This window comes from Notamacropus eugenii, chromosome 2 (assembly GCF_028372415.1).
Source record: "Notamacropus eugenii isolate mMacEug1 chromosome 2, mMacEug1.pri_v2, whole genome shotgun sequence".
Taxonomy (NCBI): domain Eukaryota; kingdom Metazoa; phylum Chordata; class Mammalia; order Diprotodontia; family Macropodidae; genus Notamacropus; species Notamacropus eugenii.
The window spans coordinates 224,625,551-224,642,515 of NC_092873.1; the positions used below are offsets into that span (position 1 = coordinate 224,625,551).

Consider the following 16,965-nt stretch of genomic DNA (forward strand, 5'->3'; position numbering starts at 1 on the left):
AAAAATACTGATGCCAGGAGGAAACCTAGTACAATAGAAAAAATGTTGGGCTTGGAGACCACAGGACATGAGACTAAAAGTTCAAAACAATGACACAGTTACCTGTGTGGCTTTGGGTGAATCACACCACCTCTCTGGGCCTCAATTTCATCTTTAAAATGAAGGTTTGACTACATGAGTTCTGAAGTCCCTCATATCTTTTATGCTAGCAATATGAAATTATGACTTGTAATGTCATCGATATCAAGAAATTCCTGGTGAAGAGATTCCCTATATCAATGCAAGTCAACATTGCCTAAGCAAAAAGTTAAGTGACCTGCCCCCGGTTACACTGCCAGCAAGAAGCTAAATTTGAACACTCTTCCTGGCTTGGAGGCAAGCTCTCTGCATTCCATGAGGCTCATCAGACAGAAGAGGACAGCTCAAAAATATTACATGGGGAAATTTCTTTATATGAAATTAGGATTTATTCCTTCTGATTTGTTTGAAAATTTTCCCAAACCTTCCCCCCCCCCATCCTGAGGTTATTTCATGCCCCCAGCTCCCCAGAATTCATCAGTTCTATCAGTATAGTTGGATCTTCCACTATATTTGGTGGTCCCATTAGTTAGAAAGGCATTGGTGTAGGCAATCTCCAAGGTACCTTCTAGCTCTAACATTCTATGAACCAATGAGATATATTCTAGATATAAGAGAGCATACATTGAGGAAATTTGTGGGAGATGCTCTACAGAAGCTTGAGATGAATTACCAGTTGAGAGCTTTGGTGCAATGAGTAATTTCCAAGTCGCAGAGTAACCTGTTTTCTCCTTCATGGATGAAGGGGCAGGGAACTAGTCAAAACAAGGGAATGGGGTGGTTGAAAACTCTTAGACCTGCAACTTGTACAGAAGCCAAGGGGAAAAGTACATCTCCTTCCTCACCTTGCCAGTACAATACTAAACTGTGCAATAACGTATAGCACTTCTAATCTCCTCGTGTAAACATCAAGGCTTCCCAGCCCTCCCCTCAGTTCTAGACCAACTGTGCTGCCCCCCAACCCCCACCCTCGGGCCAGAATAACAGAATTACCAGGCCAACAAGGTCCTCCCTCTTCCTCCCAGCATCCCACCCCAACTCCAGGTCAGGAAATCCTCCTCCACCTTTTCCCGAGCCTCCAGCCGGCTTCTGAATACGGGATCCGGGGAATGGAACAGCTTAGCCTTGGCAAGGCTTTTAGGCTGCCCCTAGAGTTCCCTGGAGTCCTCTTCCCTTCTGGCCAAGTCCTTTGCCCAGGCCTGACCAGGATCCTGGCTGCACCAAACCTGTCCCTTACCTAGGAGCGAGCTGCGTGCCAGCTCTGGAGGAGGCGGGGGTGGGGGTGGGGGGGCAGAAGCCGTCAGAAGAGGAGGAGGAGAGGGAGCGGGAGGGGGAGGGGGAAGAGGCGGAAGAAACTGACGTGGCTCTCTGAGATGGAGCCCAGCGTGATTCATCAGCAGGAGCTGTAGCGGTGGAGGCTGGTTCTGGCCCCAGGCGGGATGGGGGGGAGCGCTTGGAGCGCTCAGTAGCGGAGCGGTGCGCGGACCTTTACCGCTGCCGGAGGTGGACAGGAAGGCCAGGCTCAGTGGTACCCCGCTGTCTACAGCCAGTTCCTTTCCCTTTGGCGGCGGAGCGCCCACGAAGGTCAAGATGGAAGAGATCTTGAGAAAGCTGCAGAAGGAAGCGTCCGGGAGCAAATACAAAGCCATCAAGGAGAGCAGCACCTTGGCCATAGGTAAGCAGCGAGCGAGGGAGCTAGCGAAGGGAGGGGGACGAGGTTTGCAGTGGGCGCACCTGTCAGTCCGCACTTCGCTCCCTGGACTGGCCGCCCCTTTGGGCGCACCAGAAATTGAGAGCGGAAAGCAGCCCCTTCTCTGCTTGGGGTTTCGCTGGGGTGTAGTTTGGCTTGATCTTTCGCGAAATAGTGATACTTAAGCCTTGCTGACTTTTACTCCCTAGTCGTTTACAATTGGCCTGCCACTTCAGCTTCCCGAGCCTCAGTTTCCCCATTTATAAAATGAGGGATTTGAACCAGGTGGCTTGAAGCGCTTCTTCCAGCTCTGAATCTGTGATCCGACATCCCTAGCCCTTTTCCCCTTTCCTGAAATGTAACACCAGATTGCTGATTCCCTCCCCATCAAAGGCACAGTGATGCTGGCTTGGATAGGCTGCATCGATCCAGTGGCCTGTTCCTTAAGCTGCCGCTGGGAAGAGGGAACGAGCTGCTATGCTATCAACTCGGCCCTTTTCAAGAGAAAAGGGCGAGTGTAACTAGGCAAAGATGGCTTATTTAAGTGGAGGAAGGATTGCATTTTGCTGTTCAAATATAGCTTATTGTGCTGGGAGAAATAGCGGCCACAAGCCTGGATAATGTTTCCCCTGCAGTGGGAGTGTGGTCTGTGATAGGTTTTCCTTCCCCTGGATTTGCCCATCGTGGGTAGGATTGCACTGAGTTCCAGGTACTAAGTTTATTTTCCCCACTGGGCTCAGGTTGCCAGCTAGAGGAACAACGATGAAAAAAGTTTCAATTGGATGAGATCCTAGGATTTTAGATTGAGAGTTGGCAGGGACCTGGGAAGTCTTGTAGCCAAACTCCTCTTTTGACATCATTTTTCACTTACTTAAATGAAACCCAGAGAAGCTGAGTCTTGTCCAAGGCCACACAACTAGCAGAGATGGGATTTGAACCCAGGTGCCCTAACTCCAAATCCAGCATTCTCTCCACTGCAGTTTGTGGGAAGGCAGTCCTCAGACATTGAAAGGAAGTATAGTGATACTCAAAAAAAAAAAGGCTGGTGACAAAATGAGGGCAATCTTAAGGCATCCATATACAATGAAAACTTCATGATGATAAATGAATGGATGGGTTTTTAAAAAAAGTATTAAGCACTGTAAAAGGTTGCAGAAATGGACAATCCATGCCTTCAAGGAACTTACACTAATCCCACTGGCAATATACATATGGGAGTGTTGATCAGAGAAGGGAGTTCTTAGTTTCCACTTTAAAAAAAGAGAAATTAAAATATACCCCAAAATATCAGATTTGGGGAAGATCTGGTTGCCAACCATGCCTCTAGCTATAGGATTTTACACAAATTACTAATTTCTTTCAATCTTTCCATCTATAAATGAAGGATTTAGACTAGAAATGGTTTCCAGTCTCAGTCTTAGAACTCTAAAAGTCTATGAAAATAACAATGATAACAATAGTAATAGTAAATAGTAAAAGTGTTGTAATTCCTGATTTCCTCATGGAAGTTGAAGAAGAGTTGTATATGGAGCTGATTGTATGGTAGTCTCAATCCATTGTTGAAATAAAGTGGCTGTAATGTGCAAATAAGGTGACTCAAAGACCCAGAGCCCAGTGTTTACATTACTATAATCATTCACTATACCTGCAGAGTTCTGAAATAGGTCCTACACAAGGTTACCCAGATTTAGTAAAGTGATAAAAGGGGCACTTTAGGAGGCTGTTAGTTTATCCCTGGGCTTCTCTCTCTGTACAGCTTACTTCCCTTGCACTCATTTCCCATTGCATTGAAACTTTCTGCAGTTATTAATTTAGATGAAAAGTGGGGAGGGCAGATTTACCATTTGCCAATCCTTGCCTGTTAATTTTACTTATAATGCTATTTATTATAAATTGGGCATCTGAAACTTAACATCCTGATAAAATTAAATTACCATGTTGGTGAATCTTAACCCACTACATAGAGGCATAAGAATAGCTAGTTTTCTGAAAATGGGGAAAAGCTGAAGACTGAGGCAATTACCATATTAAATTCAAGTAAATGAACATTTTATTGTGTGCCCACAGGATGCCTGGTACTATGCTAGGGCCATAGGATGGGCAAAATTGCAATAAAAGACAATAAGAGAATTCCTGTGTGGGTTATTTCTGCAAACTACCCCCTCCCCCTCTCAGTGATTGGGCTATGGGGTTCAGTTTAATAGATGGATAGATGGAAAAAGCCAATGGAAAACCCACTAGAAAAAGCCAATAATGTTTTTTGATACTCATTTGCTTATTCAACAATTATCTATTTAAGTGTTTACTATCTAATAGAGGCTGAGGAGACTAGTAATAGGAAATGTATGATGTGGCCCCACTGGAGGACTGAAAGGCTGATGCAATTAGAATGATCACTAATTAAAATAATCTTCCTTCTGTGTGAGAGCCCTTCAGTTACTTAAAGACTGCTATTGTGTCCTCATGAAACTTCTTTTTAGGTCTTCATATGGTAAGGTCTTGAGGTCTTTCCCAGTTCTAGCCACCTTGCTCTGCATACACTTCAGTTTTCCCTTCCACATCACAACTTTCCCATCATGGTTTCAATATATCACAGATCAGCATAAGAAATTAAACAGGAATTTGGGGGGAGTTTTGCAGAAGCAGCAGACAACATGTAAAGGTCAGCAGATGACACAGAAAAAGTTTAGAAACTTAGAAATGCATAAAATATATGTAGAGTATTATATAATATCAGCATATTTTGTCTTTTAATATTATGAATACTCCATAAAAGAAAAACAAAAAATTTCAATTTTTTCTCTAGTATGAAAGGAGGGTCAAAAAAATTTATGCAAATTTTTCAGATTGTAGGGGCATTGTGTTCCTAATCACTGAAATATGGAAGGGATAACTGTATCCTCTCAAGTTTATCCATATCTTTCCTCAAATGTGGCCCCCAGAACCACATACATTGCTCTAGCAGTGGTCTCTCAAAACAGTACAACAGCAAGGCTACTATCTTCCTGCCTCAAGATACTGCCTCTCTTAATGGAATGAATGAATACGCATCTATTAAGCATTAATGATGTGCAAAACACTGTACTAAGTGCTAGGAATACAAACAGAAAAGCCAGATAGTCCTTGCTCTCAAGCAGCACACATACTAACAGGATGAAGCAACATATATAGGAGATTTCAGCAGCAAATCATGGAAAGTCCCAGTGGTCCTTCACATACAGCAGCAAGGCCAAAGGTAACATATCTTCTTTCATAACCCTTCCGTTAATTACCAAATCAGTTTCTGATACTCAAGCATTTGAAGATGCCAAGGACTTTGCTGGTGATTACATTAAAGTTTTTAGTTTCATCAAATTGTTGACACCTTGAGCTTATTGTCCACTGAGCCCCCAAATCTTCCTCAGAGAAACTGCCAGAGATGAACCTCAATTAGGAATAATGGGAAATGTGGTTTCGTTGTTAAGGTAGTGCCTCTCCATTTTGTTGGCAGTGACTTAATCAATAAACATTTACTAAGCGTCTCTTCTGTGCCAAGCACTGTGCTAAGTACTATTTCAGACATACGGATGTAATGTGATGAATAGCCTGCATGCGCTGGTAGAAATGAGAATGGAAGATCATAATATAGGATCAATTTAGTACAATCTTTCTAACACTTTTTTCTAACTGGAGAAAATTGTGGCCTTACCTCTTGGGCAAATTGACTTACCTACAGTCACATAGCTATTAAGCATCAGAAGCACTGTTTGAACCCAAATCTTCCTGACTACAAGAAGAGATAAAGGGAAGCATTTAGAAGTAGAATTAACGGATGCATAGAACTTGTTGATTGATAAGCTACAAGACAGAAAGGAGATGGAAGAATTCAAAAGGATTGTGAAGTTTTTTCTTTTTTTTAAATTTGTTTTCAGTTTTCTACAGTCACTTCCACAAGTCTTAGATTTCTCCCCTTCACTTCCTGAGATGGCATGTAATCTTATATGGGTTCTACTCATACATACTTATTAAATACATTTTCACATTAGTTATGTTGCATTGGAAGAATTAAAATGAATGAGAGAAATCATGAGAAAACCCAAACAAATCAAAACATAACAAGAGAAAATATTCTGCTTCATTCTGCTTTCCAATTCCACAGTTCTTTCTCTTGATGTGGATGACATTTTGCCTCAAGTGGGAATGTTTTAGTTCCTTGCATTGCTGTGAAGGGCTAAGTCTACCAGAAAAATGGCTTGCACACTGTGGTTGTTACTGTGTACGATGATCTCCTGGTTCTGCTCCTTTCACTCAGTGTCAGTTCATATAAGACCTTCCAGGCCTCTCTGAAGTCTTGCTGTTCATCATTTCTTATAGCACGATAATATTACATTACATTCATAAACCACAATTTGTTCAACTACTACCCAATTGATAGGTATCCTCTCAATTTCCAGTTCTTGGCCACCACAAAGAAAGCTGCTTTAAATATTTTTGTACGCGTGAAACTCTTTCCCATTTTTATGATTTCTTTGGGATACAAGGACTGTGAAGTTTTGAACTTGTATAATAGAAAACAGATAATATGAAAGAGAAAGAAAGACAGAGAGAGAAAGAGAGAGAGAGAGAGAGAGAGAGAGATAAAGAGGAAAACTGGGAGAAGACACTGATTTTGAGAGATGTTGATGAATCAACTCTTCATTATCTGTATCATTTGAGGGGGAGAATGATGTATATAATTTAAAAATTAATAAAAACATATCCCAAATAATTAAAACTTTATCTTTGCTTGAGTCATACATATGAGTATTGTGTATTACTCTACTTCCTTGCACCCTACTCCACAAGTTAAGGCTAGTCTGCCTTTACTTCCCAACTAAATCTCTTCTTGCTTAGCAATAAAACACAGGGAAACTCTTAATTGATATATCTCTTCTCCCATCTCAATTCTTCCCAAAGACTTAGACCTGGAACTATAGAACTCATCTAGTCTAGTCCAACTTACTCATTTTACAGATGAAGGAACAAACGTCCAAGGAAGTTAAATGTCTTGCACAAAGTCACACACGCATATATATACATACATACATATATATATATGTGTGTGTATACATATATATATATATATATATATATATATATATATATATATATATATATATATATATATATATATATATATAGTAGGCCTGGTAATTTGAACAAAGCTGCCTAATCCTTTACACCATACCAGGCTTCCACCTCTTCAAGGGGATGACAAATATATTTTGTTAGCATCTATTGTGTGCAGAGTATACTTTATTAGATGCTATGGGTCCAAAATGAAAAGACTACATAGTCTGTATCTTCAAGGAACATCCCAGATTGGTGGATGAGTCATACATGTAAGTAATTATAATTTAAGTTATTAAGTACATGAGAGAGAGTCAATAAAATTTAAAACTATGTGATATATGTATATATACATGTATACACACATATATGCATATACACATATATACATGCATGCATACACACACACACACACATATATATATATGGAGAAAGAGAGAGAACTTTTAGCTGGAGAATGAGAAAAGTAACAATGCAAGAGAGAATGCCTATATGGAGCTTTGAGAAGGTTGCCAATGAGAGGAGATAGTTTGGTAAAGGAATCCATCCCAGGAAATGCAAATGCACAGAGATGAGAAGACAGATTGAGATAGCGGACAATGAGTAGTTCAATTTGTACTACATAGTGTACAAACTCTATAGAGGGGCAAACTGACAGCGTAAGTTGGAGGAAGGTTTCAGAGAACTTTTGAGTATCCTCACTCTTTTAATTCTGGCCTTGTTGTCTCAGGAAAAATCATGCTTTGAAGTTGTTACGGACAAAAAAAAGAGCTAATGCCACAACCTTTAAAGCCCCCAAAGAGTAATGGAAGTCTTGTTAGGAGTCTCAACAAAAGTCACCATCTGCTTCTTTTTAATGTTCTCAGTCTGCTTTTTCTCAAATACCAGCATTCAACATAAAGAACTGTTACTCAGTTTTCCTGTTTTTCTCTTGACTAGTATTATAATGGTATTATTTTCTACTTCCTTCCTATTGGGAATGTATAACATTTTAGCTGTTATGGCCTGAAGAGGCTTAGAGGGCTAGCCTGAGAACTCCAATGCTATTTATAGAATGTTATGGAAAAATCTTTCCTAATTCTAAATGAAAAATTTCCAATGAACTCTAAGAGTATGTTGCATTTATTAGATTGGAAGTGCTCCTCTTTTACTTTGAACTGTAGTTTGTTATTTACTAAGCATTTTTACCTTCATAATTACATTTTCCTTAGACAAATGTTAAAATTAAAGTGCATTACTTGAGAATGCTCCAACTAATTTTGAGGGAAAAAGGCAGAGGGAAATATTCTGTGCTACTAATGGGTGCCATCTTGGAATATGAAGGTGGCCCAGCATAGCATGGTGAAAGGTCTGTGGGATTTGGAGTCAGTATCAGTATGAGAGAGGAGGGATTTCAGTTAATGTCCTCTGATTGTGCAGTCAATGCTCTTTCCCCTGAACTCCAATACTCCTTCCTGCCCTCTCTATCTCTGACCAACAACAATGGTGTGGGCTTTCTTAGAATTTCTTGAATATGAGATCATAGATTTAGCTATGAAATATTACCTGTTCAAGAATCCTATAAATTGTTATTTCAAAAATGGCATATTGGAAAGATGTCTGAAGGGATAAGGAGACTGTTTATTCTGACATATCTCTAGGCAGAAAAAATGCTTAATTAGAATGATTTTAAATGTCTAAAAATTATTTTAGTATCTTAGATACTGAAATGCTTACATTAGACTACTTTTAAATGACTAAACATTGTTTCTGGCAGGCTTATGCCTACAGTGAAGAATACAGGCTTTTCTTGGATAATACTTAATCTTAGAGAATATTAAAGAAAAATGTTAAAGCTAACTTTTACAAGCCATGAAGAACATCAGTCTTAAAGTGTTTAGTTTTTACTTTATCTCTTTTTTCCCCTTTGCACAGAAATGCTGAGTGGTCCAGATACCATTGTCAAGATTCCATCTTACCAGCTGAGGTAAAGAAACCTAAATTATTTAAGTGTGTCAATAGTCAAAGAATCCAAAAGCACTTCAAGGGAAATCAAAAATCACCTTTCTAATTTGTGTTATTGCATTCTCGCCTTGTGGCATGAATCCCTCTGATGCTAGATAAAGTTAACACTCTGGGACTGATCTCACTGATTGCTTTGCTACTTGGACTGGGAACTGAATGGAGCTGTCAGTACAATTCTGTTATTTCTTTCCATAGAACATTTTACTCATACTTTGATGTGTAGTGGAATGTGATCTTGTTGATGCAAATATTCTTTTCACTGGAAAAAACCATAATAGTTCATTCATTCCATCTTATCTGGTGAACTTTTTGTTCATGACCTTCTAGAAATCCTTCCTAGGTCACCTACTCAAAATATTGGAGTCATTACTCTGTTAAAATTACTTTGTTAAAATCTCTTAGAGATGAGTGGAGAACTGAAGTTGTTGCCCTGTCATCCCTATCTCTTGTTACTTGGCCTTTCCACCTTCTTCTCCTATAGTACATATCCTTGAAGATATTTTTATGCCAACTGCCCATTGGCCTGTTGGTTTTAATATATATATGTTATTATATATATGTTAACATAATATATATGTATACATATATATATATCTTCAAGTGCTTCACTTGGTTTCTGGGGTGTTTTTTTTTTGTTCTGGTGCTTTGCATATCTCTTGGGTATGATCAAAACATATAGCTATGATACTTTGTACAACCTTGGGGAAATTTTCTAACTTTACTAGATGACCTCCAAAGATTTTTTCCAGCCCTAATATTCTATAAATATCATTTCTCTAATGTTCTAGATAGAGTTTACTTCTTTTTGGTAGCATGTCTTAAAAGTCCGGTGGTAAGGAATTATCAGTGACAGATATAATTCAATAATATTTGTAGCTCCATCAGTGATTGTAAGCTCCTTGAGGGCAGGGATTGCCTTTTGCCTTTTTTGTATTCCCAGTACTTAGCACAGTGCTTGGCACATAGTAGGTGCTTAATAAATGTTTATTGATTATCAATTTATTGATTGATTAGCTTGAAGGCTAATCTTAAGGACTGATAAGTCCAGATTCTACAAAGAAGATTCTGGCAATTCTTTCCAGGATGGACCTCATTACACATGGAAATCTTGAGGAGAATTTCTGTGTTTCCATATTTCAAATGGAGAGAAAGGAAAGCCAGAAACTGTTGCATATTTCTGTCCTGTGCTCCTTTATATACCAACTGCTTCATGTGGTTGATAGCAGAGGGAGGGTGACTATGGCAACAGGGACATGACATTTACACAGAGTGCTCTGTGCTATTCATTTTCAGGGATGGAGTAAATGCTGCTGGACCTGTAAAGGCATGAGTAGAAAAGGTGCTACATTGAATTGCAAGATGTTTAAGGGCCCTGGGGAGAAGTGCAGCTATTTTTGTTGGCCTCCAAAGTCAGACTAAATGTTTTGCATTTCATTTTCAGTATTGTACAGGTTACTTTTAGACTTCTCAGTGATGTGATAGGTGCTACGGGATAACCTGTGGGGTTTCTGTCACCTTTTGTGTTGGCTGAATGAGTTCTAGGGGGTTTCTAAGTTCATTCTCATGGGAAAAAATGCTGGATTTGTCATCAGAGGACCTGAATTCAAATCCTTGATCTTCCATTTATTGTCTTTGTGACCTTGAACACATCACAGTTCCTGGGTTTCAGTTTCCTGTTATGTAAAATGAGGAGTTTACAGAAGATAAATTCTGTGGTCCCTTCCAATCTTAAATCCATCATCTTATGATCCCATTCCCAAGAAATCCTAAGAAAAATCATGTGAGTGTTTTTGTTGGGAAGATAGAGAGGCTGGGAGGGAGCAGTGGGGTTCAATGGAAAGAGCACTGACTGAGAAATCAGAAGGTCTGATTTCATCAGAAGGTGACCCTGGACAAGTCAAAGACTAAGTTATGGAAAAGTTGATGTTCAGATAGCAGAATTTTGATAGCAGAATTTTCCCCACCTAGGAACTAACTGTGCCAGTGAAATCACAGACAAGTCTGATCCCTAACCTCAATCCCTAATCTCATTATTAGTAAACTATCTTCAATTACACTGTAGAGGAATCACACATATACTTGGCTTAACTAAGAACCAATGGGTAGAATTTACAGAGAGGAATATTTTAGCTCAATCTAAGACAGGACTTCTTGACAGGTAGTCCAGAAATGGAATTGGCTGCATTTCTGGCGCAGTGTATTTCTTGTGATGTTTCTGTAGAGACCAAATGACCACTTGTTAGGGATATTAGAGAGAGGGTTACTAAGTTGGGTAGGAAGTCAGACTGGGTAACCTCTGATATGCCCATTACCACTCAGATTCTATGATGTTTAGGATTCTCTAGCAACTTTCCATAATTCTCAAAATCCAATGTACTGCTCAAAATTATTGATAATAAAAATGGATTTTAACATACAAATAACAGTGAAAGTTTTTTGGTGACTCCCTTTGTGCTCCATCTGATCTCATCCATTACCTATTTATATAGTAGAAGCAGTATGCATTTTTAAAAAGGATATCAATATTTATATTTCCCTAATCCTGCTTTCTTTAACTTGTTATTTTTAAAAATTTCTTTGCTCACATTTTTATATTCTATCTATGTCACTTTTAAGGGCAATTTGCCTTCCTTTAAGTCATAGTTTTAAAGCTAGAAGGTCACTTAAAAATCATCTAGTCCAATTTCTTTGTTTTACAAATGAAGAAACTGAGACCTAGAGAGGGGAAATGACTTGATCAAAGCCATAGAGGGAATAAGTAGCAAAACTGAGATCTGAACCCAGGTACTCTGACCCCAAATCCAGGACCTTTTCCATTGTTCCACATTGTAAAATTGTTGCATTTATCACAATTTATTTAGTAGTTCTCAGAAAGTGAGGCTTTTGAAGAACCAGAGTTATTTTGATAAAGAAGCAACATATGTGATACTCAAGGTTAACCATTTCATAATTGCAAGCAAAATTAATTTCTTTACACAATTCCCACATGGAACCTTGTGGACATTATGGAAATTTTTGCAGGATGAGGTGGAATGGTTAACAGAGGTCACCTTAATATTATCCGTCCCTCACAAGGCCATGAATACTTGTGTACCATCTTAAGGATACAAATCTTATCACAGCCCTCTAAACCCTTATTTAATGGAGGGAGTGCTGCGTTTGGAGTCAGGAAGACCGGCATTTGAATCCCAGCTCAGATACTTGCATCCAGTGTGATCTTGGGCAAGTTCCTTGACCTTCAAGTGTTCTAGGCAACTCTCTAACACTATGCGATAGACAAATTGTTGACTTGTGTTGGTAACAACAAAATGCCCATAATACTTCATAGGGTTAGTGCGAGATCAGTGAAATAATGTATGTAAAGGATTTTGTAAATCTTAAAATCTTATGTACACTTTAGTTATTAAAGTGTTAGATATATCTTAATTATTTAGTATATTATTTAGTTTATTTTAAATGTATATTTTTATTAACTTTTTGTTTTTCCTTTGCCTGTATTCTCCCCTTTAACCTTCCTTTCCTTCCTTATAAGGAGCCATCCTTTATACTAAAGTTTTTCTTTTTAAAAAAGTGGGGGGAATCAGCAAAACTAGTACACTAACACAACTTGACATCATATAGTATGTTCCACACGAGTGGACCCCCAACCACTGCAAAGAAAGAAGGGGAAAGAGTGTCTTCTCATATCTCTTTCTTCCCATTATGATTTCACAACATTCAATTACAACTGCTGTTGGACTTTTCACTTCTATTGTTGTGTATTATAATTTTTATTTTTGACTTGATCTATGATTTTATTGCTATGGGGAACTTTGAGAGAAGATGTTCACTCTACCAATACAGATTGGCAACTGTTCTATATTTTATTGTTTTAGAGATTTGTCTGAGGTTAAGTGACTTTGCAAGAATCATACAGTTTAGTACATGTCATTAGTTTAGAATATGTCATTACTCATATGTCGTATGTGGCTCCAAGGCTAGTTCTCTATCTGGTACTGCATGCCACCTCTCATTATTATTGATGATGTTGATGATGGCTTAGGGACAACTTGACACCATCTGTAGCCTCATTGTGGGGTCCGAGTGGCATTGACCTAGTTTACAGCCACATCAACCCTCACCCTTCTTTACCTGCTACTGTTTCAATTCCTTATTAAGTCTGGATGTCTGATAGTCATCTCAAATTCAACAGATCCAAACCAGAACTCATCTTTCCCACAAACCTTCCCTTCTTCCAAACTTCTCTATTACTGTATAGGGTACCACCATCCTCTAGTCACTTAGGCTTACAACCTTGGTGTTGATGGGGTGCTTGGGTGCATGTGCTTGGACGCCAGTTCTAAAATCACATTTCTCTTAAAAATCACATTTCTCTCTAACCTCAAAACACTACCTCAGGCAGTCTCCCTCCAGCTCAAGGACAGCCTGCCCCAGAAGGAACTGTTATCTCCATTCCTGCCATAGTAGCCAGCTGCACCTATTGAATTTATCACTTAGAGTTGGTTGCATAGTGACTGAACTGGCTGTACACTGGGTCATAGCAACATTTCTTACTCACTGACCAATCATATGTATCTTACACTTAGATGTATGTCTACTCCCTTTCCATTAATCTTGTCTAACAAGACGTTGATGAGAACAACCTGACTTTTCCTGGTCAGCCCTGACTGTTGGTGGACTTACTGATGTTTCAGGCCTAAAACCACACCACTATGTAGCCCCTGCTTGGACTATTTCCCAATGATTTTTGGGTAAAATACTTGCGCAGTACATAACAAAAGTGCATGTTCCTTTAAGAACTGACCGCTCCTTAGCCACTCCCTAATCACACCCCAAAACACCGAGTTAGCATGTTTGGCACACCTCTTAGTATAGAATAATCTGTATAAACTTTATCTATAACTCTTTTAAAGTGCAGTTTCCCCAAGACCTTTTGCCTGCTGAAAAGAGTAACAATAATAAACTTTTTTTGCCTACTTGACTCCAGATTGCTTGAGTCCAGTGAATTCTTTCCAGACTAGGTTGACAGAGATCTCTAGTGGTTCCTGCATCTTTCTTGACGCTGATCAATGTCTTCTTCCTTACTCTCATTCCACGTACCAAATGTATTGTCAAGTCTTTTCATTTCTACCTTTACGGCCTTTCTCATATATGTCCCTTCCTCTCTACTCACGCAACCTCTATCCTAGTGCAGGTCCTCAATGAGTCTCACTTGGACTATTGCAGTAGTCTCCTAATTGGTCTCCTGACTTCAAGGCATGCTCTTCTCAGCAGCTGAAATGATGTTCTTAAAATGCACATCTGCCAGTTACCCCTCCCCCTCATTCAGTAAACTCCAGTGGCTCAGGAGCAGATATAAAATCCTTCATTTGGAATGTAAAACTTTCAATCTTTGCCTTCTTCTCTGCTGTACATCCTATCATCCCACTTGACTGCTCTCCTTGTTATTCAAATATGACACTCCATCTCCAGCTTCTTTCAAGCCTGAAATCAAATCTTTCCTTCTGCAGGAAGTCTTTACTGATCCCTCCCAGTGCTGATGCCAACCCTCTGGGATTATCTCCCTTTTACTATGTATATGTCTTGCTTGGATATTGTTATTTATGTGTAATCTTGCTCATTAGAATATGAGCTATTTGAGGGCAGGGGCAGTGGTGTTGCTTTTCCTTGATTCACTACCAGGACATGGTCTGAATAGTAAGCACTTAATAAATTCCTATCGACTGACTGACAATTTTTTTCCCAAGTTCTAAGGCAATCAAATGATATTCTGCTATTAATAGAAATGTCCAAATCTCTCACTAGTTACTCAATCATCTCTGAGCCCCCACCTCGGTTTATAAATAAGCTGAAGAAACCTTTTTCCATAAGCGCCTGCTATTTCTCTGCAACTCACACTCTTGGTCCCACAGGCTAAACATAACAGCAAATTATCAAAGACACAAATAATAATTCATCATTTACTATAGTGAGTGAAGTTCACAGCTACAGTCAACTCTGTCTTCTTCAAAAGTAAAGGAAAGAAATATGGAATAAAATATTCTCATCAACACTGATGCTGTACTTTTAAGATGGCAATTCAAGTCTCTTGGGAATTTTCTGAATAATGTCTCAGTTCTCTCAAAATGTCTCTATAGAATCTTTCTCTTTGATAGTCTAAGTCTTTCAGGAAGAAATTTTCTTAGTTCTTTCTCTGTGTGTATGACAAAACTTCCATCCCATGGCACTATTCAGGTGACAGGTGAACTTCTACACTCCCCAAGATTTTATCTCATATTAAAGATAGAGCAACCGTATTCATAGTCGTTGTAAAATGGAGCCATTGAATCTGTAGTTACATTACTATAGAATTTAAAAGAAATCAATACTTCAATGTATCTGAGACCAAACTGATATGGGTATCCTATCCAATCATGCAGATAGTAAATCTTCGACACCCTTGCATCGTATGGAACTCTTGTATATCTCCTCTCAAATTTCCTCCATAAGCAGTTCACCCTTCTGCCTTCTTTAGGTCTTTTGATGTTGTATAAGTACCAATGGCACATGTGGGCTACCTATCAATTATTTGTTTCCCTACCACTTGATAAGACTGCCTTCTTTTTCTTGTCATCGCTGCCAATAACATCATTTATGCCAATTCTGTTGCACAATTCTTGGTTGTCTATTCACTGTACTCATCATGAGACTATTACCATTGTGGGGATACTCAACTTTTAATTCTTTGGCATCTGTGGAACTCTAGGCTTCATGATCATGCAATATCACTGGAAGAATGTCTTTGTTAAAGAAAAAATGTACGAACAGAGTGACAGGCAGGAGGAAGGTAGAGAAGGCTAAGAGATAGGACTTGAGGTCATGCAATAATAGAGCAGGAGAAGAAGAGATGATTGCTGAAGAGATGCTATGGGTGTTCCTTGATCCTAAGGAACCATGATCATTCCCCGAAGCCAAGTTGGATTCTCTGTAAAATGACACTGAAATCATGAGAATGGAAAGATAGTGATAAGAGCACGGACTGAATCTTTCTCCACCATTAACCTCTACTAGTATGAGGGGAATTTAGGAAGTGGGTCCATTCCAACACATGGGCACCAGTATCTCTGAACAGCAAATATCCAGCCCCCCACACTATCCTTTAGTTCTGAGGAGGTTACAAACTGTGATGTCTCACAAGTAGTCCCCTGTATGGTTGCCCTCTGCTAGGTTGTCCCAGGGTGCTTTGGTATTAAGAGGAAGTATTCACATGGCCAACTTAAATTATTCAAATCTGACAAATTTGCAAAACTGTGTTTTTTGTCCTATGATATAAAATATGTTGTTACCAGATGACAGAAAGACTAAACAATTTGACATGATGCTATTTATTTAGTATAGCAAAAATCAAACTAATCAAGGAATCTGGGAGAAGCTTAAGACAGATGTGTACAGTTTGTACTAGTTCCACTTAGTGTGACTTAGTTTTTTTAATTGATATTTCTTTTGGTAAACCCTAATTCATTTATCTAGCTTGAAACTTCGGCTTTTTTTTTTATGCTTTAGAATATTCACCACTACTTGGCATTGATAGACACTTGGAGTCATTAATTATGTACCTATGTATGCCTTCCTCCCCACCCCACAAGGAAACCTGAGATACCTGGTGGAATGCTCTGGTTTTATGAATACAGTATGAAATACAACTGGCTAAAGCCACCCAAAAATGGTTTAGTGTCTTGGGTCACATGCTTCTTTTATTGTTTCCCTCTGAGTTAACCACCCACTAACCCATTTTTACTTTATCAAAATGTTCCAACCAAGGCCCTTTCCCTTGACCTCTCCTCCTTTGCTTTGTATTATTTCTCCCTGGCTTACCTTGCCCATTTGCTACCAATATTCGTTGTGGTTCTGGTTGCCAGCTGCTAATCCCTTGCTCCTTAATATTACTGAGGAGAAGTAATGGCTACTTTTGTGTGTATTCTCCTCCATAATGACTCCCATTCTGTCCCTCTGCTGCTTACACTTGCCAGCCTAACTTTATGTTAGAAATCATAGTAAGAGGGTTTTCAGAGGCAGTCATTACAAAGGTATGCCGTAGACAGTGAAGTTCTCTAGAGTCAAATTTA

General features: G+C 39.0%; 1 protein-coding gene across 9 annotated transcripts in view; it reads left to right on the forward strand.

The window, feature by feature from the left end:
• Positions 1-1,380: 1,380 nt before the first annotated feature.
• The window catches only part of ARFGEF3 (ARFGEF family member 3), a 220,633-nt gene continuing 205,048 nt past the window's right edge, over positions 1,381-16,965 (forward strand). For 8 of the 9 annotated variants that reach the window (XM_072643432.1, XM_072643433.1, XM_072643434.1 and 5 more), the window contains exons 1-2: positions 1,425-1,753; positions 8,771-8,822. In XM_072643432.1, the coding sequence (XP_072499533.1) occupies positions 1,669-1,753; positions 8,771-8,822 (137 nt within the window). In that variant the 5' untranslated portion in view covers positions 1,425-1,668. Of the gene's footprint in view, positions 1,754-8,770; positions 8,823-16,965 lie in introns of all 9 variants that reach the window. The other variant, XM_072643438.1, reaches the window with a different exon arrangement.